General features: G+C 40.9%; 1 protein-coding gene across 1 annotated transcript in view; it reads left to right on the top strand.

Annotated features, from left to right (window-relative positions):
- Nucleotides 1-20,668, top strand: part of LOC149444333 (glutamate carboxypeptidase 2-like) — a gene marked incomplete at its 3' end in the record, with an annotated part of 113,942 nt that extends 93,274 nt beyond the window's left edge. Inside the window, exons 10-11 of the mRNA XM_089654650.1 lie at nt 8,756-8,819; nt 20,529-20,668. Coding sequence (XP_089510776.1) covers nt 8,756-8,819; nt 20,529-20,668 — 204 coding nt within the window. The remainder of the gene's footprint in view (nt 1-8,755; nt 8,820-20,528) is intronic.
- Nucleotides 20,669-27,770: the final 7,102 nt, after the last annotated feature.

The raw sequence follows: 27,770 nt of genomic DNA, 5'->3' as shown, positions 1-27,770 counted from the left end.
ACCCTTTCCCACATGAGAACACTGCTTCTGGGGTACAAGTCCTCCCCCCCCTTCCCACATGAAAACACTGCTTCTGGGGTACAAGTCCTTCCTGCCACCCCCCACCCCTTCCCACATGGGAACATTGCTTCTGGGGTACAAGTCCTAACTGCCTTCCCACATGAGAACACTGCTTCTGGGGTACAAGTCCTTCCTGCTCCCCTTCACCCCTTCCCACATTAGAACACTGCTTCTGGGGTACAAGTCCTTTTTGCTCCCCTCCACCCCTTCCCACATGAGAACACTGCTTCTGGGGTACAAGTCCTTCCTGCTCCCCCCACCCCTTCCCACATTAAAGCACTGTTTCTGGGATACAAGTCCTTCCTACTCCACTCCTTCCCACATTAGAACACTGCTTCTCGGGTACAAGTCCTACCTGCCGCCTTCCCACATGAGAACACTGCTTCTGGTGTACAAGTCCTTCCTGCTCCCCTCCACCCCTTCCCACATTAGAACACTGCTTCTGGGGTACAAGTCCTTCCCCCCCACCCCTTCCCACATGAGAACACTGCTTCTGGGGTACAAGTCCTTCCTGCCACCCCCCACCCTTTCCCACATGAGAACACTGCTTCTGGGGTACAAGTCCTTCCCACATGAAAGCACTGATTCTGGCGTACAAGTCCTTCCTGCCACCCCCCACCCCTTCCCACATGAGAACACTGCTTCTGGGGTACAAGTCCTTCCTGCTCCTCTCCACCCCTTCCCACATTAGAACACTGCTTCTGGGGTACAAGTCCTTCCTGTTCCCCCTCCACACGTACCCCAGAAGCAATGTTCTTATGTAGGAAGGAGTGGAGGGGGAACAGGAAGGACTTGTACCCCAGAAGCAGTGTTCTTATATGGGAAGGAGTGGAGGGGGAACAGGAAGGATTTGTACCCCAGAAGCAGTGTTCTCATGTGGGAAGGGGTGGGGGGGGCCCAGGAAGGACTTGTACCCCAGAAGCAGTGTTCTCGGGGGGGCAGGAAGGACTTGTACCCCAGAAGCAGTGTTCTCATATGGGAAGGAGGGGCAGGAAGGACTTCTTCCTACATCACATAAGAACATTGCTTCTGGGGTACAAGTCCCTCCTGCCCCTCCTTCCCACATGAGAACACTGCTTCTGGGGTACAAGTCCCTCCTGCCCCTCCTTCCCACATGAGAACACTGCTTATGGGGTACAAGTCCTTCCTGCCCCTCCTTCCCACATGAGAACACTGCTTCTGGGGTACAAGTCCTTCCTGCCCCTCCTTCCCACATGAGAACACTGCTTCTGGGGTACAAGTCCCTCCTGCCCCTCCTTCCCACATGAGAACACTGCTTCTGGGGTACAAGTCCTTCCAGCCCCTCCTTCCCACATGAGAACACTGCTTATGGGGTACAAGTCCTTCCTGCTGCCCCACCCCTTCTCACATGAGAACACTGATTCTGGGGTACAAGTCCTTCCAGCCCCTCCTTCCCACATGAGAACACTGCTTCTGGGGTACAAGTCCTTCCTGCCGCCCCACCCCTTCTCACATGAGAACACTGATTCTGGGGTACAAGTCCTTCCTGCCCCCTCCGAGAACACTGTTTCTGGGGTACAAGTCCTTCCTGCCCTCCCCCGAGAACACTGCTTCCGGGGTACAAGTCCTTCCTGCGCCGCCCCCCCGAGAACACTGCTTCTGAGGTACAAGTCCTTCCTGCGCCCCCCACCCCTTCCCACATGAGAACACTGCTTCTGGGGTACAAGTCTTTCCTCCTGCCCCCCCCTTCCCACATGAGAACACTGCTTCTGAGCTGCAAGTCCTTCCTGCCCCCCCTTCTTTGATCCGGCCCTGGGTAAGCGTATAAACAACATCATATACACACAAAAGAAAATGGTATTTCTGCAGGTAGTAGATGTTCCCATGTTCCTCATTATCTGACAGTACATCATTGCTGAACAACATATTACAATATTTTGCCATATCAGTTAAATATATTGCTTCATAATGGCTCTGGTTATCAGTTTAATTTCCTTCTGTTTATTTTATTGAGCAGTTTCCTCCTATTCACTCCAATGTCTGCTGCTCAATGTCTGCAGCATGCCACCGTGCCAGTTTTCTGTTCAAAACACTCCAATAGCTCAAAGGAGACACAACCCAAATCTAGGCACAGCTTCTCCGCCTTATGTGACAGTTCTGAGTTATAAAACTGGAGGCATTAAATGATTTACAAGTCTGTCTTACTTTTCTGATGCTTTTTAATATGGGAGCTGAGCCAGTAATGTAGTCTAAAGAAGTGCACAAACGCATTTTAGTAGCTCAGTCAATGCTAATAAAATTACTAGACATTAACCATTTGCCCTCAGTAAGATTTTACCCACTTCACGACGAGGGCATTTGGCACTGCGCTACTTTAACTGGAAATTGCGTGGTCATGCAACGCATGAACGTATGAAATGAAATTTATATAATTTTTTCCCCACAAATAGATCTTTCTTTTGTTGTTATTTGATCATCACTGAAAAAAGACCAAACGTTTTGGGGAAAAAAACTATATTTTTTATTTTCTGCTATAAAACATAACCAATGAAAAAAATGTTTTGTAAAATTGCATTTCATCATACATTTAGGCTAAAATGTATTCTGCTACATGTCTTTGGTAAAAAAAAATTCCAATAACTATATTAATTGGTTTTTGTGAAGGTCATAGCGTCTACAAATGATGGTGTGCATATGTGTGTGTGTGTGTATATATATATATATATATATATATATATATATATATATATATATATATATATATATATATATATATATACACGGTTGCAAGAAAAAGTATGTGAACCCCTTGGGATTATGTGGAGTTTTGCATGAATTGGGCATAAAATGTGCTCTGAACGTCATCTAAGTCACAACAATAGAAGAGCACAGTCTGCTGAACATAATACTACACAAACATTAGATGTTGCCATGGTTTAATTGCACATAACTTGTAAACATTTACAATGCATAGAGGAAAAAGTATGTGAACCTTTGGACTTAATAACTGGTTGACCCTCCTTTGGCAGCAATAACCTCAACCAAACGTTTCCTGTAGTTGCAGATCAGACCTGCACAACGATCTGGAGTAATTTTGGACCACTCCTCTTCACAAAACTGTTTCAGTGTAGCAATATTCTTGGGATGTCTGGTGTGAATCGCTCTCTTAAGGTCATGCCACAGCATTTCAATCAGGTTGAGGTCAGGACTCTGACTGGGCCACTCCAGAAGGCGTATTCTGTGCTGTTGCAGCCATTGTTTTGTTGAATTACTTGTATGCTTTGGGTCATTGTCCTGTTGCATCACCCATCCTCTGCGGAGCTTCAGTTGGCGGACAGATGGTCATACGTTTTCCTGCAAAATGTCTTAATAAACTCTGGAATTCATTTTCCCATCAATGACAACAATCCGTCCAGGCCCTGAGGCAGCAAAGCAGCCCCAAACCATGATGCTCCCTCCGCCATGTTTTACAGTGGGGGTGAGGTTTTGATGTTGGTGTGCTGTGCCTTTTTTCCCCCACACATAGTGTTGTGTGTTCTTCCCAAACAACTCAATCTTGGTTTCATCTGTTCACAGTATATTTTGCCAGTAGTGCTGTGGAACATCCAGGTGCTCTTTTGCAAACTTCAAACGTGCTGCAATATTCTTTTTGGACAGCAATGGCTTCCTCCGTGGTGTCCTCCCATGTACTCCATTCTTGTTTAATGTTTTCCTTATTGTAGATGTGTCAACAAAAATGTTAGCATGTGCCAGAGATTTCTGTAGGTCTTTAGCTGACACTCTGGGATTCTTCTTTACCTCATGCAGCATTCTGCGCTGTGCTCTTGCAGTCATTTTTACAGGACGACCACGCCTAGGGAGAGTAGCAACAGTGCTAAACTTTCTCCATTTGTAGACAGTCTGCCTTACCGTGGACACATGAACATCAAGGCTTTTGGAGATACTTTTGTAACCCTTTCCAGCTTCATGCAAGTCAACAATTCTTGATCGTAGGTCTTCTGAGAGCTCTTTTCTGCGAGGCATGGTTCACATCAGACAGTGCTTCTTGAAACCAGTAAACCCAAAACAGGTGTGTGTTGTTTTTTAAGGGCAGGACAGCTGTCAGCAACACATCCAATATCATCACACTGATTGGAGTCAAGGTTGGCTCACTCCTGGCTCCAATTAGCTCTGGGAGAAGTCATTAAGCTAGGGCCTCACATACTTTTTCCTCCCTGCAGTGTGAATGTTTACATGTTATGTGCAATTAAACCATGGCAACATCTAATGTTTGTGTAGTATTATGTTCAGCAGACTGTGTTCTTCTATTGTTGTGACTTAGATGACGTTCAGAGCACATTTTATGCCCAATTCATGCAAAACTCCACATAATCCCAAGGGGTTCACATACTTTTTCTTGCAACTGTGTATATGTATATATTCAGGGGCGGACTGACCATTTGGAAACTCGGGCACTGCCCGAAGGCCCGGGGTCAGTAGGGGGCCCCATGAGATGCCCCTGGTACCTTTTTCATAGGCTTTTTTGAGTTTGGGCAAGGACACAGGGGCCCCATGATCCCCTATTGCCCGGGGGCCCCATGAGTTGTCAATACACCCCTGAATATATTGGAATTTGTATTTATTTTTTTTAATACTAGTGATGGCAGTGATCAGCAACTTATAATAGGCTGGCAATCTGCTAGTAACTGATACTTTGTGGGATCTTATTAACTGACACTGACATCACCAGTGACACTAATACAGTGATCAGTGCTATTAATATATACTGACATTGTACTAATGATACTAACTGGGAAGGGGTTAACATTTAAGGGCAATCAAAGGGTTATCTGTTTTTCTAACAATGTGTAATGTGTTTACTGTGTGCTGTTTTTAGTAAGCAATGTTCCTGTTTTTATTCCCTGCTTTACAGGGAGGCAAAACCAGCACATTGCCGCTGTCAGTAGAAAGCTCTGTGTTGTTTACCAACACAGAGATTTCTCCTGTCATTTGCTCCTCCCATCAGCAGCATGTGCTGAAGTCAATGACAGCACTGCCAGGGCAGCGCGCACCCCTACCTGGAAGTTTGAAATCACGCACAAGTACATGATCCATCACAGTGGGCCCGCACTGTACATGCACACTGGTGTTTGGGATAATATCACCTAAAAGACTATACAGTTTAAAAACTCTGGTTCTGTTTATTAAAAGACATATATTTAATTCAAATCTAAAGCTGGCCACACATGGGTCTATTTTTTTTCCGTTAAACCAGCAGGTTGATCTCTAAAACTGCCCCAATTTCCTCATCCCCACATTTGAGGTGGATGTGGGAATCCATCCCACTGCATCATTGTAGAGACATTGGAGACCCCCTCGCTGTCAGAATACACAGATCTGAGCTGCAGCCTTTTACCTGCAGTGATGATTGAGCGAGAACACGCTGACAGAGCGATTGAACAGAAGTCGATTGGTAGGTTGACTTCTATTTAACCACAATGGCCACATGTGGATCAAATTTTGATCAAGCAATTTTGATCCATGTATGCCCAGCTTAGCTTAACACTTCGAGTATACCCTCTTACTTTTTTCTCCAAACTCTCCCTTTTTATTTCTCCACCCTCCCTTTTCCTTTGCCTCTTCCCTCTCCTTTCCTCCTTACCTTCCCTGGCCCGCAATCGCTTCTCTTAGTTCCCTCCATATCTTCCCCCTCCCCATGCCCCCACTCCTTTCTCTGTTTCTTTTCTGATCCTATTGTGACAGACCCAACCCAGACAGGGGCTTTTGGAGGGGACTGCAGGCTAGCCTCTTGACTACTGACCATGGGCCCTGGCATCTGAGGGGGCTCTATTCTTTGGGAGGTGTGTGCCGGGGGGACCTTCAGATTCAAGTCCATGTGTCCCCAAAACACACATGTATTCTGGTCCTCCAGTTCTCAGATACAATTTGGGGTCTCTGTGCCCAAACTAGCATCAACTGCTTCAACCCCCCCTCCTAGACTCTGACTTTGAACAGATGTTAATATCCGCTCAAATCAACCTGATGCTGAAGTCTCGTGCTATAATCTGTTTATTAAGGTCTGATGTGTTAATTGAGTTAATTGAGCCACCTATTGTTTTTGTTGGTTGGCTAGTCCTCCTCCTGGTGGTTCCTACGTGATGGGATTAGTCTGGTGACAATTTGACCTTGTTACCAATTCAGTGTGGGATGTTTATCCCAGTGTGTAATGTTCATTTTTATTGTTCATGTGGTGACTGCCCTTATTTCCAAAGTGTATAAAAACCTGTATTTCTGTTCAGTAAACAGTTCCAGTTGCACCTAAGATAGTGTTGTCTAGTCTATGGGTGCAATGCCCAGCTATAATAACTTGGTCCTGTTTCTTAGTGGCGAGGAAGCAGGTCTCTGACAAAAGTACCCAAACGGGGTGCCAGGCAGTGATAATGTTAGCTTGTGTCCACTGGCCAGGGAGCTTTAGAAAAGAGGCTTTAGGGGACCCGTCACATAGCATGGAGGAAGCCTGCCCATGTCTGGAAGTTGTTCCCAAAAAAAGGCAGGTAGAAGACAAGGGACTAGCCATCAGCATTGCCTGTGGCCACTCTCCAACTGATCTCTTCCCCATTACTGACTTACACGTAACCTAACATGTAAAACGTAAAATAAAACATTTAACCATTGCCCTTAAAGTGGTTATATACCCAGTGAAGTGACTTGCCTCTAGTCATACACAGAGATAAAAGAAATCCTCTTACGTAAGTTGTACCTGTCTATCTGTGGTATTCTTTTCTCTACATCCATTCAAAGTGCTGAATTTATTAAGGTTATCAGAGTTCAGAAAAAAGGGGGCGGAGAGCTGAAAATACACTCTGCAGAGCTCAGTGAGGAAAGTTCTGAGGCATGATTGGAGGGAACGGACCCCCACCCCCCCTTCACACAGCACACAGGGACAGAGCTGAGGCTGTCAATCTCTTAATAATTGCCGTTCTTTACCAGCCTATGTGCAAATTCATATACATCCTATTTCTTATATTTTTCAAAACAAATTCCCGCCACTATACAGAAGTAATTGAATTTACATCAAATAAATGTGTGTCAATTAAATGTGAAAAGTTCCATCAACAGTCCAACATCCATTTGAAAATGTCTTCCTATGCAGAATATACTTCAATGTGTTAGTAATTGTTCCGACACCTCTTGTGCTCAAAAAATTATATTCAAAAATGGTGACAGATCCCCTCCACCAGATATGCTCTCACCTGATTTATATGACCAAACCGCTAGATGAGGTCATATATCGCTTGAGTGCCTCTATTAGGACTGGTGCTTATTTCCGGTTTGGATGAGTTTGCACTTCTAAATAATTCCACCTTTCCACCTTCTCCTTAACGATCCTCCCCCATCACCATTTTTCTCTTGTTGTCAGGAAAACGTGTCAGATGTGATTCATGCTGATAGTAGAGGAACAAAGTAGCAGACAGAAATGATACTCAGTGCTCTTAATTGACAAGTACACACTATAGAGGGATATGCTTTGTTCGTATTTCATGTCTGAAGTGTACAACCACTTTAATCAAACACTTAATATAAACTCCTGGCAATTAATCGTAATCTCTGACCTTTAACCTAAACCCTAAAACTTAACCTAAGAGTTAAAATAAATATACCTCCTTAGCCTGGGTTCACATTTGTGCGTTGCAGCATATTGCATATGATTCGCACAGGAACCGTACCCCATTACTGTGCAAGTCAATTCTGTGCGGTGCAATTTGAGCCATACATTTTGTATGGCTCAATTCATACCGCATCCGCACCAAAAAAGTGCAGGACCCTTTTTTTGGTCCGCACTAGAATCTGATCACATGGGTATTCACACCCATGTGATCCAATTCTGCACTTTGCACCATGTTTTGCAGACCAATTTCGGGGTGTTGTTAACTTAACATACACACCCGCAGCGGTTCGCATGAACGGGGTGCAACTGATGCGCTGCGAAATTTGCAGCGGTGTCTGTGCGATTTCTGCACCACATCACAGTGTGAACCCAGGCTAAATTCTAACTCTTAACTCTCTCACCACACATGCCCCTCAGATGGACCTTTACCTGGAAAGCCTGATGGTAAGGGGATATGGTTTATAGTCTGCCTCCCTCCACCCAGGACAGACATACTCCATTGATTGGGCACTATAGAATAATCATACAGTCTACCTCACAAACATTCTTCTCTACGCAACTAAGTCCTGGTTCCCACTGATGCGACTTGTGCTTGAATGGTCAAATCAATGATCAGCAATGGAACTGTTCTAATTTGAAAAGTAGTTCCTGTACTGCTTTTGCCAATTTCGCACAGATGTCTGCAAGTCGTGCCCAAAATCGTACTGACATGTGATTCTAAAATTGTGCAACAAGTGAAGACACGTGATTTGTAATTTGCATGCAGTTTGAATGGGGGCTAAATCCAGTTTCTTGTATAACTTGTTAATTTTTGTAATATGTTAAAAAACCCTCTAGCCTTTGACCATACCTCTAACACGAATCTAACCCTTAACCTAATCCCCAACTTTAATTTTACCTCTAAACATGTGTACTAGTCTTAGAAATCCCCTGAACTATCAGTGCTGAAATATAGTCACAAGACAAAAATTGCCAGGGCTGAGGTCTCAGGGCTAAAAGGCGCTGGTCCCCATTTTGTATTGTATTTTCTTCTTATTTATTATGTATTTGTAATGGATTAGAGTAACTGTATTCTACATTCCACAGGAAATGGAAAAAGTTTTAGGATCTCGAACTGTGGCCTACCTAAACGTGGATATTGCTGTGGAAGGTAATCAAGGGAGGGTAAAAGACATAATTTTACTTTCTGTAAAATGATTTTATCAAACACAATAAACAATGTAACTTGATCAGTTTTATCAAACACAATAAACAATGTAACTTGATCAGTTTTATCAAACACAATAAACAATGTAACTTGATCAATTTTTAACTGTCTGCATAATCCCAGGTGAAGGAATAGGAATGTTAGCAGCATATTTTTTTCACTGGCTGTTAGATACTGCATACAGACATGGAGACTAGGTGAGTCAAGTATGTGTGACACCAAAGATTTTAAGTCTACTTATATAACAAGGAAGGTAATGTCTATGTGACTCATTTCCGTGGAGTGCAGTCAGGGTCGTGGATAAGGGGGTACCACCAGTCCTCCTGTATGGGGCCCAGACCAGCAGGGGGCCCAGGCAGCTGGGTGAATTGGATTTGGGCAGAGGGGTGATTGGCATGGCGGGAGGTAATTATTGGAACCTACCCCCTGTATGGCTCTCTCTGCAGCAGCTGATAGCTGGCTTCTTCTCCTCTCCCTCCCGCTGGCTTTCAGCTGCTGTAGAGAGAGCAATACAGGGAATTGGTTCCAGTAATTGCCCTCCAGCACTGCACCCACCACCCTCCCTGTGCACCATATGTTCCCCCCTGCTGCTCAGGCCTGCCTTTGTGCCCCCACAGTGCTGCCAGCTTTTGTCCTCTTCCTCCCACTGGCAAGTGCAAGCACACAATAGGATCCTAGAGGATAGAGCGTGGGGGAATGTTCTGGTAAAAATGTCACATTTACCAGACCCTTCCATTCCTGAATGAACACAATGAGTGATTGGTACATATCACTCACTGTGTTCATTCATAACTGAAGCATAGTAAACTGTTTTTCTTTTTTTTTTTTTCTTGGGAGGAGGGCTGTCAGGTTAGCTGTATGAGGCCCCGTGGTTTCAAACAGCAGCCCTGACTGCAGGGTCTATTTGTATCAGTTCCTCTTTTTATTACAACATATTACTGAGGCAGCAAAAGCTAATCTGGCCATACATCAGTAGAATGTTGTATGAACATATCGGAATGTTCATTTCATTTTCATTGTTATGGCAAGGTTTTATTGTTTCATAATGATGGCTAGGGAAACCGCATCCAAGGTGTTTAAACTTTTGCAGCTGTGTTTGGTTACTATTCAAAATATCTAAATCTCTCCATTACACCCTCCAAAAATGTTATTATTATTATACAGGATTTATATAGAGCCAACAGTTTATGCAGCGCTCTACAACATAAGGGCACCAGTACAATTACAATACAAATTGAAACAGGAGGATTCAGAGGGCCCTGCTCATTAGAGCTAAGAGGGAGGGTCGAGAGATACAAAAGGTAATACTGTGGGGGATGGGCTGATGGACAAAACACATGTACAGTTGTTAGGTGGGCTGAAGAGATGAGTTTTCAGGGATCGTCTAAAAGTGGACAGAGGCGGAGATAGTCGGACACGTTTGGGAAGGGAGTTCCAGAGGATGGGAGTAGCTCTGGAGAAATCCTGGAGGCGAACACGGGAGGAGGCTACCAGGGAACTAGAGAGCAGGAGGTCTTGGGGGGGGGTTATACCTTATTTTAAATCCTATATTCTAAAAAAGTAACAAGTCAAATATTAAATCCATACAATATTAGTGAGTTTGGTGTCAATTCACTAAGAGTTAAATATCGCATGCACTATTCTTTAAAAACGTGTCTTAGTGAATGCGTTAAATATTCTATTTTGCGATTCTTTTTTTTTTTTAAGCACTTCATTTTGTATTTTTTATGTTGTTTTATCTCAATTAATCACAGGCTTTAACACTTTACCAGAGTGAGATCATTAAGAAATGTGAAACTATGAAAACGTTCTTAGTGGGTCTTCATTCTGGGAATGATGTCCCTCCTGTAGTGGTACAAATAATTTACATTCCTGAACTGACAATATTACATTTCCCCTCTGTTATTTTCTACATTGCTAAAATATGAAATGCCTATGAGACAAAGAACTTTTTGTTCGGTGAACTGACTTGAAATATTGCATTTTAAAAGTGATTTGTCATTTGGCTAAATGGTTAGCACTTCCACCTGGCAGTACTAGGGTCATTGGTTCAAATCCCAATCAAAGCACTACCTGCCTGGAGTTTGTATGTTGTGCCTGTGTGGGTTTCCTCTGGGTACTTTGGTTTCCTCCCACATTTCAAAGACATGCTGGTAGGTTAGTTGGTTCCTGTCTAAATTGGCCGTAGTATATGTATGAGTGTGAGTTAGGAACCTTAGATTGTATGCTCCTTGAGCCTTAGGTCACACTTCTGCGATGCAGAACATTGCATGTGATTCACACAGGAACGGTACCACATTCCAGTGCAAATCACATGCAAATTAGGTGAGGTGCAATTTGAGCCACACATTTTGTATAGCTCAAATCGCACCGCATACGCACCAAAAAGGTGCAGGACCCTTTTTTTGTCTGCACTAGAAATGGATCGCATGGGTATTCACACCCATGCGATCCGATTATGCACATTGTTTTGTGAAATGATTTTGGGGTGTTGTTAACCACATCCCTGCCACCCTATAGCAGATATACTGCTACAGGACGCAGGGGTGCACAAAATCACATATATATATATATATATACGTTTGATTTTTCATTTCTGGGTAGGGGGTGTGCGCTGCCAATCGTGGCTGCGGCTGTCAATCACTGGGCTGGCTCCCGTTGATTACTGAGGATCTCTGATGGGGAGGAGGGCTGCTTTGTTTACTAACAGTCCTCTTCCCTGTTGGCTCGGGCACAGCACAGCCATCCAGAGCAGTGTGCTTACAGTGAAGCACCAACACACCATCCCCCAGTAAAACACTCCCAGTACACAGTTAAACCTTTGATCACCCCCGATATTAACCTCTTCCTGCCCAGTGCCATTAGTACAGTGCCAGTACTTTTTTTTTTCTTAGCACTGATCACTGTATTTGTGTCACTGAGGATGTCAGTGACACCAAGTCAGTTCCCCCCAGTGTCAGAATGCCTGCTGCGGTCCCGCTGATCACTGCCATTATCAAACGCAATAACTTTCATGTAAACTAATTAACCAATAGCCGCTCGGCCAATAGCCATTTGGCGGCCAGCAAAATGCTGTAGATTTCCGGGTGGACATGATATCCTCCCGGGCATGCGCAGTTTATGCGCTTGCAGAGCCGCGCAGCGGCGCGATCTGTCACCGGCCGTGTACCTCGGACACGGCCGATGACAGATCTGAGTACCGGCCCCCGTTGCCGGTACCATGTGACCTGCTGTGACCAATCACAGCAGGTCACATGACAGTTGTATACATTGGATGGCTTCATTCATGCCATCCATTGTATACTAGTGTCTAGCTGTGAATGGTCACAGCGATCACATGTACATGTCATGTGATTAGCCGTGGCCAAATCACAGCTAAGCACAAAAAAAAAAAAAACCCTGAATGAATCGATGTCATTCAGGTAAATGCTTGCTTATAGCAAAGTAATTCTTTGCTATAAGCAAATTGTGTAAAAAAAAAAACAATGGTTACTATGGTAACATTGTACTACTTTGGACATAGTGAAATATGAAACACAAAATCTAAAAAAAAAGAAAAAAATGTAATAAAAAATTAAAAATAATAAAAAAATAAATAAATATATATATATTTTTTTTTTTTTCATACTGTCACCAGTCAGTGTCCCTGATCACCGCCATGCCAGTTATATGATGACGCTGTACTGCACTGGTGACAGTATGTAAAAAAAAAAAGTGAAAATTATTTTTTTAATTTTTTCATTTTCCGAAAAATTCTGACAAAAAAATACAACTTCAAAAAACTCGCCATGCCTCTTATCAAGTACATCGGACTGTCTACTTTGCAAAAAGGGGTCATTTGGGGGATATCTGTACTGTTCTGACATTCTTGGACCTCAAGAAATTAGATTGGCTGTCAGTACTTCAGGATTGATCAATATTCAGATCTATACCATAGTTTGTGAGCTCTATAACTTTCCTACAAACTAAAAAATACATCCTATTTTGGGTTATTTTCACCAAAGACATGTAGCAGAATACATCTCGGCCTAAATTTATGAAGAACAATTATTTATTTGCAAACTTTTACAACAGAAACAAAAAAAGGTTTTGGTCTTTTTTTGTTAATTTAGCAAAAAATAAAAACCCCGGCAGTGATTAAATACCACCAAAAGAAAGGTCTAGTTGTGTGAAGAAAATGATAAAATTTTAGTTTAGGTACAATGTTGTATGACCGCGCAATTGTCATTCAAATGGAAGTGTGAGAGCGCTGAAACCTGAAAAATGGCCTAGGCAGGAAGGGGGTAAAAGTGCCCGGTATTGAATTGGTTAATTTACATGTATTGGGATTTTTTTTAGCAAAGACATGTAGCAGAATACATTTTGGCCTACATTTATGCCGAAATTTGATTTTTAAAATGTCTTTTACTGGACATGTTTAATAGCAAAAAGTCAAATACATTGTTTTTTTTTTCTCAAAATTGTCGGACTTTTTTCTTTTTCATAGCCCATAAAATTATAAAACCGCACAGGCGATCAAATACCACTGAAAGAAAGCTCAATTCGTGAGGGATAAAAGGACATAAATTTCATTTGGGTGCAGCATTGCATGATTGCGCAATTGTCAGTTAAAGTAAACCAGCGTCGGAGCACAAAAAATGGCCTGGTGAGGAAGGGGGGTAAATCCTCAGGAGGACAAGTGGTTAACATACACACCCACAGCGATTCACATGAACGGGGTGCGTTTATGATTTCTGTGCAGAATTTGCACAGAAACCGGTGCGAATTCTGCACTGCATCAGTGTAAACCCAGGCTGAGAGTTAGGGACTGATGTGAATATACAATATATATATGTGTGTGTTTGTATGTAAAATACTGCGTAAATTGACAGTTCTATATAAGTACCAATAAAATAATAATATTTTTTTCATATATTCCATTTTTTTTTAATAATGAATTGGCCTCCTAAATTATCTCATGCAAGAATGTATTCAAATTCAAATAGGCTATGACACCAACATTGCATGTGATAAATGTTAGTGAATTGAGCCCTTTGTGTTTTTCTGGAACAAAGCCATGTAGGATGGGATGCAATGAATTGACCAGGGGATACAATTGCATCCTACTTGCTGTTTCACATTGATCCTCTGTCAGACGACTTCTTCCCCATTACCTTTGTTATGAATCTATTTACCAATAGTGCATCAGCCCTTGGAGGGCATATTAGTGTTTGTACGTTCTAATTTGTACAGATACACAAATGTAGATTAGCTGATATAATCACTGCGTCAGCTTTTTACTGCTAATGTAAAAGACTAAATCTGCATATGTATGTTCAGCTAATTTCTGACTCTTTTGGGCCCTTTATGCTATTCTTGGAAATATTGTTGGCATATATTTAAAATGCTGCAAGTTCAGCCAAAGTTGTGCTTGGAAAAGAGGAGAAAGTACTTGTAACTTTGTGAACGGGGAGGAAAAGTCAGTTTGGAAAAGTTAGATTATAAGGGTTGCTCTATACCTGAAAAGGGGGCGTAGAATCTATAGAATGTGAAGGGTAAACAGTATGTCCTGCCAAAATGTTTTTTTATTTTAGTTTTGTATAGAGTGGGGTGAAATTACAACCCCTGGTGCGATTCTACTGCTTTCTAAAATTCTGAGATTTCCCCTTTTACTAAAAGTAAGTGCTGAAAAATCTCCAGCAACCGCATGGACACTATTAACCACTTGCCTACCGGGCACTCATACCCCCTTCCTGCCCAGGCCAATTTTCAGCTTTCATCGCTGTCGCACTTTGAATGACAATTGCACAGTCATGCAACACTGTACCCATATGAAATTTTTATCATTTTGTTCACACATAGAGCTTTCTTTTGGTGGGGTTTAATCGCCACTGGGGTTTTTTTTGGATTATAAACCCAAAAAGAGCAAAAAGAAAAAGTTTTTCTTTATTTCTTCTATTAAATTTTGGTAATTTTTTTCCTTCGCTGATGAGGCTGCACTGATGGGCACTGATGAGGTGGCACAGATAGGCAGCACTTATAGGTGGCACTGATGAGGCCGCACTGGTGGCCATTAATGAGGAAGCACTGAAATGCTGCAATGATGGGCACTGATAGGCATCACTGATGAGGTGGCACAGATAGGCAGCACTGATAGGTGGCACAGATAAGGCAGCACTGGTGGCCATTAATGAGGAGGCACTGATGATGCGGCACTGATATGCAGCACTAATGGGCACTCGCTGGCAGCACTGATGGGTGGCACTGATTATCAGTGCAGATGTCCTCTGTGATACTTGCTGGTTATTGGCGGTACTTTCCTCATGCTGTGACAGTGCTGCCAAAAACCGGCAACTGTATTTATATTGTGATCTGCTGTGTCATTGGACACAGCTGATCATGTGGTAAAAGGCCGCTGTGATTGGCCTTTAACCTAGTCATGTGATCAGCTGTGTCCGTAGGACACAGCGATCACTGACAGCACTGGCTGCACGCTGCTGAGGGCGTGCAGAGGGGGGTGTGTTCTGGGAGGACGTCATATGACGCCCTTCCAGAACTGGACAACCGCGCTGTAGCCGTCATTCGACTATAGCGCATTTGTAAAGTGGTTAAAATGTGCCTCTTTTATTTTGTAAAGTAGACGAAGGCTAGAAGGTTGTGTCAGATTTTTATTGCTCAGTAAAGAAATAGACAACATGCCGCATGTAGACATGTGCAGAACAAAAAAAAATTGTTTTGTTTCGAATTGATTGGTTAAGTTATTAATTTCGTTTTGTTTGCATTCGTAACAAAATTCATTTAGTTTCATTCAGTTTAGTTTTGTTTATTCGTTTTTGACCAGATTCAAATTTTTCCAATGGATTAGAAGTTTTCTAATAAAAAATATTGAATCTAAAATATCAAATTGATCCGAATTTACTGTGAAGAATAGTTGGTTCTATTCGAAATTAGAATTTCGGAAGACGGTTATATTTTTCTGTTCTATTCTATTATGTTAATATTCTATTTTCTGTTCTGTTAATTTGTATTCTATTTTTTTATTCTATTCTTTTCTATGCTGTTTCTTTATTTTCTATTGTTTTATTCTATTCTTTTTGCAACTTGAATTTTGTAAGACCACTATATTCTTTCTATTTTATTCTATTCTTTTCTATTCTATTTTTTCGATTCTACTCTTTTATTTTCAACTATGCTTTTCTATTTTTATTATTTTCTGTTTTACTCTATTCAATTCTGTTCTGTTTTACTTTGTTCTTTTCTATTCTATTCCTATATTTTCTATTCTATTTTATTCTATTCTGTTTTACTGTATTTTTTTCTATTCTGTTTTAATCTATTCTTTTCGAAATTCAAATTTCGGAAGACAGCTACATTCTTTCTATTTTTTTCTATTCTATTTTTTTTCTTTTCTATTCTTTTATTTTCTATTTTATTTTAAACTATTCTTTTCTGTTCTGTGTTGTTTTACTCCCTTCTATTCTGTTCTGTTCTATTCCTTTATTTTATATTCTATTTTATTCTATTCTGTTGTACTCTATTCTATTCTGTTTCATGCTACTCTATTCTTTTTGAAACTCAAAGCTGGTTTTTGAAAGCTAGTTCACTCAGAATATCGTGCTCTTCTGCATGGAAACCAGTCAGCTTACAGGTTTTCTTGCTAAAGCTTAATTGAACAAGCTTAGCTTAGAAGCTGATTGGCTGAACTTTTACCTTAGTAAATCTCCCCCACATTGTCTTTGAAGGAAATCAACAATATTCAGCAATGTGTTTATATGTTGAATTTGTTTTCAAATTCGATTTCCTTTTTGAATTTGATTCAAATTCCATTAGAATTTTGGACAAAATTAAATTTAGTTGTTTCGGATTCATTTAAATTTGCTACTATTGTAGTTTGGAAGTTCAGATACATCCAAATCTCTGAATTAAAATTTGTACATTTTTGTTATTCAGAGTGCAACAAACCGCACATCTAGCCACATGTGAAATACATATTTGCGCATTATGAGCCCATTCTGTTTCTGAGGTTCACATGTGCCATGCTGCTTTTTTCTTTACAGGGCTACAATGTGTGTGTACAATCACAGTAAGCCACACACCCCTCGTTTTTGGTGAAAGGGTATGTAGCTGGATGGATTGGACGGCCACTAACTTTTTAATGCTGTTCGTGATCCTGTTGCAGATTTTTCCTCATGCCTGTCTTGTGAAACCCATGTCATTCTGACAGTAAGGAAGACTCAAATAGCAGCAAAAACTCAACAGATGTTCTCATCCTTCCCAAATCTTTCCAAAAACTAAAAAGAACAGTTTGGGCTGGGCATACATTTTAATTCGATAAAAAAACATATGAAAGAGCATTTTCGTATAAAAAATGACTTTAAAGGAGCATTGAAGGATATACAAATGGAAGTCATTTTGTAAAGCGCTGCGCAAAGTGTTGGCGCTATATAAATCCTGTATATTAATAATAATAATATAATAAAAATAAATGGGGGTAATCATAATGTGTTAGATCCAGCATTTCAGAAACTGTGAGTGGAGCAATAACATTAGCACAAAGCTTTCTATTTTATAAATGGGATTAGTAGTTGCAAATGGTGGTCCCATAGATTCCATTCATAAAATATTAGAGGTAGGAAGGAGAGAACTAACAATATCTCTATGCTCCAGGCGCTATTTTAGAAGAGCTAGATCTTGGATATGACACATTGCATTTACCTCCTGCTGTCCTTACCATAGATAATTCATAGAACTCAAAGTAGAACTTAACTGTATCTGAGTGTCACAAACTGAAAATGCTATTTAATTCATTTTTAATATTCAAAGCAAACTCATCCATCCATGTTTCCATGCTTTATTTTGTCGAGAAATTACTTTGTAAAACACCCCCAAGGGCAGATGATGCATTTAGCATACAGTATACTTCCTGAAATTCATCTGAAGACTCCTGGAATGTATGACGTCATTTTAGCCTTGGCCAGAAACCAGGAAGCAACTGCAGAATAAATAAAAAAATAAAGCAGTAAATAAATAGGAAGGTATATTATATTTACTTAAGGCAGGCAGCATACAGATTAAAAAACTGTTTAAAAAAATTAAAGGAACACTTTTTTAATCAGAGAATAGCATCAAGTCAATTAAACTCCTGGGATATTCATCTGGTCAGTTCAGTAGCAGAGGGGGTTGTTAATCAGTTTCAACTGCTTTGGTGTTAATGATATTAGCAACAGGTGCATTAGATGGGCAACAAAACAGGAATGTTTTTACAGGTGGAGGCAACTGACATTTTTTTCCCTGCTTATCTTTTCTGACTGTTTTTTACTAGTTTGCATTTGACTAGGTTCAGTGTTACTACTGGTAGCAAGAGGCGATACGTGGACCCTACAGAGGTTGCACAGGCAGTCCAACTCCTCCAGTATGGCACATCAATACGTGCCATTGCCAGAAGGTTTGCTGTGTCTCCCAGCACAGTCTCAAGAGCATGGAGGAGATTCCAGGAGACAGGCAGTTACTCTAGGAGAGCTGGACAGGGCTGTAGAAGGTCCTTAACCCATCAGCAAGACCGGTATCTGCTCCTTTGTGCAAGGAGGAACAAGATGAGCACTGCCAGAGCCCTACAAAATGACCACCAGCAGGCCACTGGTGTGAGTGTCTCTGACCAAACAATCAGAAACAGACTTCATGAAGTGGCCTGAGGACCCGAGCAGGCGAGTGGAAATTTTGAGCCCTGAAAATTTTATGCTTTCCCTTTGATACACACTAGTGAGGAAGCATTAGGTCGGCCATAGACAGTTCCAATCTTGGGCAGTTCAGCAGAAAATGGCTGAGGTTCAAACCTTGTATGGGCAGGCTGAATGTACCATGTCTATAAAGAAAACAAAACCTCAGCGCCCAGGACTCTCCTATTAACCATACAAATCCCCGTGAGATGCTGCTGTGCACAGGTACAAAAAACCAAAAAACTTTTATCAATGAAAACCAGCGCAAACCCACATAATCAATTGCATTACTCAACTTAGAAAACCACTTTTGTGTTAATAAAAATATATATAATAAATTATATATAAATAAATTAATATAAAAATATTAAATTCATAAGTCCAGTGACTAAAAATCAAGTGACAAAAAAATCAAAAAATCCCAAAAAATATATATTTAACAGTCCCGTGACAAAAAAATCAAATAAATTATAATTTTCATTGGATTCTTCCGTGTTTATGATCCCTTCACCATCCACCAGTGCAGAAATCAACATTAACCGCACTCACCAGATAGTAGTGAGTCACACGCCTTTCAGGAATATTAAGAGCGTCTTGATAACGCCCTGTGGGTGGGGCGAAACGCGTTGACGCACTTCCGGTTGCCTGTTCCGTCGTCTGACGTCATTTCCGGTGAGCGGAGCGCACGCTGAGCGGTGCGTTCCAAGGGGCCATCTTAGCTTAGCAGATGAGTCTGTAGCTGAGGTCTGCCATCCTGCTGCATACGAGGCTGTGGGGTCTCTTAAAAAGTCGGTGTACTTGAAAAGTGGATCACTTTGGAAGAAAATTATTGTTGTTTTGAATAAAAGGTGGGTTATATCCCGCAAAAGAATGTGAGTGGTCTGGAGAGATTACTTTGAGGAGAAATTACTACGGTATCACGCTATGGTCTTTTCTTCTTCCTGATTTTCCTTGGGGGATTCGGTGAGAGGAGTAAGCAGAAGAGGTACCCAGACATAAGAAGAAACAGCATTTGGAGGTCTCACAAAAAGTAAAGGGGGTCCAGGAGCTCTTAATATTCCTGAAAGGCGTGTGACTCACTACTATCTGGTGAGTGCGGTTAATGTTGATTTCTGCACTGGTGGATGGTGAAGGGATCATAAACACGGAAGAATCCAATGAAAATTATAATTTATTTGATTTTTTTGTCACGGGACTGTTAAATATATATTTTTTGGGATTTTTTGATTTTTTTGTCACTTGATTTTTAGTCACTGGACTTATGAATTTAATATTTTTATATTAATTTATTTATATATAATTTATTATATATATTTTTATTAACACAAAAGTGGTTTTCTAAGTTGAGTAATGCAATTGATTATGTGGGTTTGCGCTGGTTTTCATTGATAAAAGATGAATGTACCATGTCGATCGATCAACTTGAGTACAACCAGCCTGCTGGGTTTTGCATGCAATTACTGCTAGCAGCTGGTCCAGCCGCTAGCAATAATCGGTGTCTTCACCCTGCCGAGAAAAATACAATCGCTCGATGAGAGGGATTCCCCTGTCAACACTGTCTGTGGTTGCAGGAAAGAAATTGTCTTCATGTATGGAGTGCCTTAGGCTTCTTCCCTAGCAGTGGCCAGCATTGATGCAAATAGCGCACACTGTGCTGCCTTTATATGTTGCAATAGGACATAACAGGCAAGCTTGAACTCGGTTTATTTAAGAGATTTAAAATATGAAGTGACCTCATCTATTTAGCAAATCCTGCTGGAACTGTGTACGTTGTTAGATTGTTTTTCGTGTAGCATGTCTGAAGTGCTTGAAAGAAAAGATAATAAATCCTAAGCCTCTAATTCCATATTACCATAACTTTATCTTCTTAACATTTCGGATGTGTTTTTCTTGGTTGTGACATTATTTGTTTTAGTGAAAACACTTCTTGATTCATGATTACATCTCTTCCTTGCAGGAAATTCCACCCTCCGTGCACTTGCTACTCCCATCCTGCATAAACTTCTGTTTGCTGCGGCCAGAAAGGTACATCCATCACCAGCCAGTACAATAGTCACTGGGCTGTATTATACTATAGACTTTTTCCTTGCCAAATCGGTGATTCTCCACGTCAGTACTTAACAATGTCTCTGTGAGTATAGTTGCAGACTATTTATAATATCAAAGACCATACACAGGATCCATTCCTTATTAGGACTCTGGTCCACGGGAACTGGGGGTCCAAGTAAACTGCTAGGACGTGTGTCATGTACACAGTCCTATGACCTTCTTGCGTTATGTGTGTAGACTAACGAACATCTTGATGCTGATGGGACTTGGTAAACATGTTACATATTTAATTTGGGACAGAAGGATGACTGTATTAGGACTCATTACCATTGATGATTTTATTTCTTTGCTGCCCTTTCTGGCTGAGCTGCAAACTTTTCTGCTGGGCAGGAACATACTTTATCCTGCCAAATCTGAATGCCAGATGACATAATTGCTGAAGCAGTATGAGGACATTGTAGTCCAGTTCCTGCAAGGCTGTTTTTATTTTTTCAGTTTGGAAGGATCCATAATTGCTCCCACTCATGGTGCAGGTGGTCGATTATCCTTCTTTACCTAGGTTCACACCTAAGCATTTTCCGCAGTACAGTCCATTTAAACATAATTTCCTATAGGACATGTTCACATCTCAGCATTTTCACCTGGTGCATTTTTTGGAAAGGGTCAGGGACTTTTTTTGAACGCATAGAGTTGCTTTTTTGGTTCTATTGACTTCAATGGAAATGCTGCAGAAAAGTATGTGATGTGTTTTTTGCCGTGTTTTTGATTCAGTTTGCGTTTTTAAATCTGCCTAGCATCACATACTTTTCTCCCCAAAAAAAAACGCAACATGCAATGCAGAAACTGATCAAACGCAAACTGCATAGATGTGAACCTAGTCTTAATCCCTATCACAATTGACCCTCCTTAAAGTGGAGCTCCACCCAAAAGGGGAAGTTCTGCTTTAAGTCTTTGTCCCCCACTCCCCATTAAGGATTGGCACCTTTGGGGAGCTGGTACCTGAATTTGCCAAGTACCCGCTCCCACATCTGCTGCAATCGCCTGAGGCGATCGGAAGCGGGAGTTATCCCCCCCACCCCCCTGTAGTTATTCTGGGACACGTGACAGGTCCCAGAAGACTACGGGGCCATTCACAAAGACCAGCACTTCTCGCGCATGTGCATTGGGCACCTGGCTGTAAAGAAGCAAGCTGTCACAGCCGGGTGCCCACACTGATGCCGGTGCCAGGGAGAGAAGACGGCGGGTGAAATCAGCCGTGGTGAAGACACCGCTGGACCGAGGGACAGGTAAGTGACTGTATTTTAAAAGTCAGGAGTTACAGTTTTTGTAGCTACCGACTTTTATTTTATTTTTTTTACAGCTGCAACTCCGCTTTAAGTACACCTAAAATGTGCTGAAATTCCAGAAAACCATCACAGTAGCTATGTAGTCTTCTACCATGTATGCCTGTGATAGGTCAACTATTGCATTTGGGATTCACTGAAACTTGTTGTATCACTGCCATGCTTAAGGCAGTATTAAATCCAAAGCCAAACATGTATTATATTGCATCTTACCAATCATTAGATGTGGTGGCTGCGTTAGTTTTCTATTCTTTGATTTTTGTTTCCCCTCTTTTTTTCACTTGGTGATCTGGCCAGTAACACACCTCCTGTATTAGCGGGACACCACTCTGGATGAATGGGCACAGGGGGTACAGCAGAAAGCAGCATTGTCAGTCTGGAGGAAGGAGAATGTTGCATGTATTAGTTGATTAAATACAGTAACAATTTGAAGCCAAAATCCAGCTCAAGCTTTATAATCAGTTGCAGCAAAACAGTTGTTTTCCTTTTGGGATAAAGCTTTTTCATGAATAAATAAAAGCTAGTAATTTTAATCACCACTGCCAGTATTAAGCGGTGTGTCTCATTCATGTAAATTGATACATACTGCTGGAGAGCTTGAGCTTGTGAAAAATTTGTAAAAAACAACAAATCTGGATCACTAGATGAAAATAGAAACCTGAAAGCCTAACAAGGAAACTAATGCGGCCACCACATCTAAGAACTGGTAAGCTGCAATATAATGTTTGCTTTTGGGTTTAATACCGCTTTATTTCACTTAATGTTGCTTCTTAATTCCACTTTTACATTGTACAAATACAGTATATATAGGTGTATATATAGTGTATTTATATTCTGAGGTAGATAAAATTCACAACCAATATTGTTCTATCACATACATACAGGAACACTGTGGTTAGTTGACATTCTTTACATTGTGGTCAAGTGAAAATGCAATGTAATGCCATGTCTTATTGATCATTTCATCATAAGCTGTAGACTTCTGGAGGATCCTATGCCATCAGGTTAAATATAAAATTCTCATCTGGGCATAATAGGAACTATATAAACATAATGGGGCAATATAATTAATATTATGTGTAGAGCTGATTATTTTTATGTGCTGACTCAAAATATTAATTTAAAGTGATTTTAAAGTCTGGCTTATTTTTATTAAATTAACAAATAACATGCTTACTTACCTGCTCGGTGTAATGGTTTTGCACAGAGCAGCCCTGGTCCTACTCTTCTGGGGTCCCCCATTGGCATTCCGGGCTCGTCATCTTCTCTGTGTGCAACTTTAGCAAACAAATTGCTATGGGGGCACACAGTCTCCCGAACTGTGTGTCTATGGAGCCACACTCCATAGACGCACACAGTGTGGCTCAGCCCTGCCCCCAGTCCCTACTCACAGCATTTATTGACAGCAAGCAAAGCCCAAGTCTCTGTGAGAAGAGGAAGAGAAGGGAGAGAAGAGTGCAGCCAGGCACAGTGCTGGATCGCTGACAGGCTCAGGTATATGTTTGGGGGTGGGCAGAGGGAAAAAGTTAGTGGGGTGGTTTTTACATTAATGAAGGCAATGCATTAAGGTAAAAAACACCTAGCCTTTAGAACCACCATATAGTGTATAAAAATGGAGTTACCTTTTAACACCCATATATACAAAATTAGTTTGCTTACAGACCAGTGTGCAAACAATATGAATTCATGATGCATATATCACTGAAAGTGATAAGTAAAGAGTAAAGCTGGCCACAGATGAATTTTATTTTTTCAACCAGTGGGATGATCAAAAAAGAAAAAAAATGGATTTTCCCATCCATACAGTATAAGTGAGGTGGATGGAGGAATCCTCCTCACTGTGCTATTGTATTGGGACAGTGGGACTCCTCATCTGTCAGAATACACTGATCAGTGCTGCAGCTGATTGGCTGATGTGCAGATAAAATTAAAATTTTGCAACAATCCCATTTGAAAGAATCCAATCATTAGATCAACTTCTCTTGAGCGGGAATGGCCATAGATGGATCCAAATTAGACCAGTCCTTGCTGAACCAGCCAATTTTCAGTCCATCTATGGCCAACTTAAGCTTTCAATTTACAAGACCATTAATGTACTTATTTACTCCATTCCCACCTAAAAGCAACAAGAAGTAGATGAGCCCCATTAATTAGTTAGGCCTTCAGACATGTTTGTAAGCAACATGGTTGTGGTGTATGTGGCAATTTATATGAATTCCTGGGAAGACTTCATGCCTTTTTTCATATATTATATTTGTTCTGCTGTACACAATTCTTCTATCAAGAGGTAATAGTCTGTGTGACAGCACTCAGCTCTCCCAGTATGAAAACACAAATAGAAATAAAAAAAAAATAGTCACATTAATGCTCCATTGGGATTTCTATACACATTACACACATGGAACTGGATATGTAAGTATTCTTTTTTTACAGGGTGACTCAAGTTATAGTTATTGCATTGCAGCAAAAAAAAAAATAACCTACACTCACCAGCAACTTTATTAGGTACACCTGTTCAATTGTTCAACTGTTCAACCTCTTCAGGGAAGCCTACCCCACCCCCTGCTAATTGCCGACTTCCTCCACTCTTCCTACCACTCCATCCCCCACAGCTATTTCCTCCTGTACCATTATCCCCTCCCTCCTAGATTGTAAGCTCCAAGGAGCAGGGCCCTCGAACCCCTCGTGTATCGCATTGTATTGTTATTGTACTGTTGCATGTACTGTCTCCCATTGTAATGTACAGCGCTGAGCGAACTGTTGGCGCTTTATAAATACCGTATCATAATAATAATAATTGCTTGGTAACAAATTGCTAATCAGCCAATCACATGGCAGCAAGGCAGTGCATTTAGGCATCTAGATTTGGTGACGATGACTTGCTGAAGTTAAAACCGAGCATCAGAATGTGGAAGAAGGGGAATATACAGTAAGTGCCTTTGAACATGGCATGGTTGTTGGTGCCAGGCTGTTGGTGTTGGTCTCAGTAATCCAAAAACTGCTGATCTACTGGGATTTTCACACACAACCACCTCTACGGTTTACAGAGACTGGTCAAAAATAGAGAAAATATCCAGTGAGAGGCAGTTGTGTGGAAGAAAATGCCTTGGTGACGTCAGAGGAGAATGGGCAGACTGGTTTGAGATGATAGAAAGGCAACAGTAACTCAAATAACCACTCGTTACAACCAAGATATGCAGAATACCATCTCTGAACATGTTGAACCTTGAAGCAAATGGGCAACAGCAGCAGAAGACCACAGCAGGTGCCACTCCTGTCAGCTAAGAACAGGAAAAGAAGGTTACAATTTACACAAGCTCATTGGACAACAGAAGATTAGAAAAATGTTGCCTGGTCTGAGTCTCGATTTTAGCTTCAACATTCAGATGGTATGGCCAGAATTTGGCGTAAAGAACATGAAAGCATGGATCCAAACTGCCTTGCATTAATGGTTCAGGCTGGTGGTAGTGGTGCAATGGTGTGGGAGATATTTTCTTGGCACTAGCAATGTGTACCCAATAAAATGTCCGGTGAGTGTATATTCACATCTTTTTCTGTTATGTGGTATCATTACACTGAGGTGCATTTTATGTTCATTTTTCATTTGTTATTTTTTAGCACACCAAATTAAAACACATATGTGAAGTAAGCCCAAGCCATTGTTTTGAGTCACTGTCCTCTATTACTGTTTGTAAATCATTTAATGTATTCATAATTAAACTATGAATGTTCTGTCCTTGCTACATGTTTCCCTTTGTGTTACTCTACATCTAGCTAAACCCTCCTATTCTGCAATAAGCCAGACTTAATGTAATCTTGAAGCTTTATTAACAAAACATGGTGGGTTAAACGATTAGGAAAAAAACAGATGAGACATACAAACAATCAATGTGGGAAATAATTAGGCTGTGGTTGGCAACAAGTCCATGCTCACCAGCGATGCTACTTGTAGGGGATATAAGTTCAGTCCCCAACAGGGCAAATGAGCTCCCAAGATGCACCTGCTTTCTTTTCTTAGAATGAAAGATGATGGGAGTTTTTAATAACTAAATAGATAATGGTTTCTGCAAAACAGTAAATTTACTCCAGGCTCCAGTTAGTGTCCAATTCTTGCAGGCAGGACAGACTGTGAATTTTCCTGCTGGAGGCAGAACAATGAATGTGCTCTTTCATTGAATGTATCACATAGTTCTGATTATATCTGTGTTGAGATGATGCTTTGGCGGTCTACAATAATGAATATTAATTTAGTTAAGAAAAAAGTTTGTTTGGGTTTGTTCCAGTATACACAGTAATTGCTCTACAGCGAGATAGCTACTGTATGCGTACAACCATTGAGCTGGATTTTGTCTTATAATATTTTAATTATGCCTGCTAGGATAACAATATCAATTTTCATTTTTTTAATTTCTGCTTATCATTTACGTATTTTACAAGACTGGTAAATTACTCTCTGAATGAAACGTGCTACACGCAGTATGTTCTAATATATTCAGAGTACAATAGCTGTTCATTATCTGCAGTCTTCGCCCAATGTGATTTTGTACTGCTTTGCAAAATATGTATTATAAATCATAACACGAAAACTGTTATCTCGGTAATCTAGAAAATACAAGTTTCTTGTTTAAATATTTAGAGTTTACCCATTAAAACTGTAATGGAATAATTAGAAATACCAAATGGTAATGGCCCATAACAATGGTCTGGACCCCTGCTGTAAACCATTTAGGTGGACCCTTTCTGTTCAGTTTCATCCTGTCGGTCACCAACTGATCATCTCAGAACGTTGTTGAGTCCAGGGCAGTGGCAGTGGCATTTACCACCATACATTCATGCTGAGAAATTGTAACTTTGGTAAAAGGTCACACAATTATTGCTGTGCTTTTAATACTGCACATACAAAAGCTTCTCTGTCATACATTATTAGTGATTTCATATGTTGCTGTTATAGAAATGGCTGATTTAGAGAGAGGGAATAGATTAAAGGATCAGTTGACCCATAAGTGAAATATGTCAATGTTGAGTAGATGCTGGAAAGTTCAATCAGTCTAAATTTTTGTCAGGGGCTCAGTTGGTGAGATTCCTGTTCCTAAATGCCTGGATCCGCAAACCTGATGTAGCCATTAGGAGGAGATATATAAAAAGTCAAGTGCAGACACAGTCCACTAGGCTCCCCTAAAACTTAAATATGACTTTATGGGGAGCTGACCCTATACATTTTCTTCTATTCGATTATTGTTGGAACTGTCTTTGCAGAATCAATGAGAGAACAGCCCAACCTTTAAACTGTTACTAAACCCACAACAGTAAAACTAATCTGTATATGCAGTAAAGCATGCTTGTTATACTCTGTGGAACCTAAGGGGTTATTCCTCTGCATTATGTAGAAAGACTGTTTGATCCTGTCTTCTCTGAACCTCCCCTTCTTCCAGTACCCCCCTCTTATCTGCTAAGACATATTGTGTGGAGACACTCTGCATATTCTCAGTTTGGCGTGTATTCCTAGAGTTTTTTTTTTTTTTCTTGGGAGAGTGCATGTGATCAGCACAGGGCCAATCAGCAATGTCCAGACAGAGACAGGGGATCTGCATCCTCCTATAGTAAAATGAAGACTCCTCTTACAAGCTTTAACATGTGCTTGGCTGGACACTGATAGAATTCACAAGACTGCTCTAACTGCTGATGAAAAAGGTATTTAGCAGTTTATATTTACTAAATTAATTGCAAGTCCAAGTTATGTGTGTTGTGGGAGACCAGATATAGTGAATGCAGGCTCCTGGGTTTAGTAACACTTTAAATTATCATCA

Source organism: Staurois parvus, unplaced genomic scaffold (genome assembly GCF_062004578.1).
Source record: "Staurois parvus isolate SC_StPar_1 unplaced genomic scaffold, SC_StPar_1.0 ptg000784l, whole genome shotgun sequence".
Classification (NCBI taxonomy): Eukaryota; Metazoa; Chordata; class Amphibia; order Anura; family Ranidae; genus Staurois; species Staurois parvus.
Note: the sequence above shows the minus strand (reverse complement) of the source record. Positions and strands in the feature narration are given on the sequence as shown.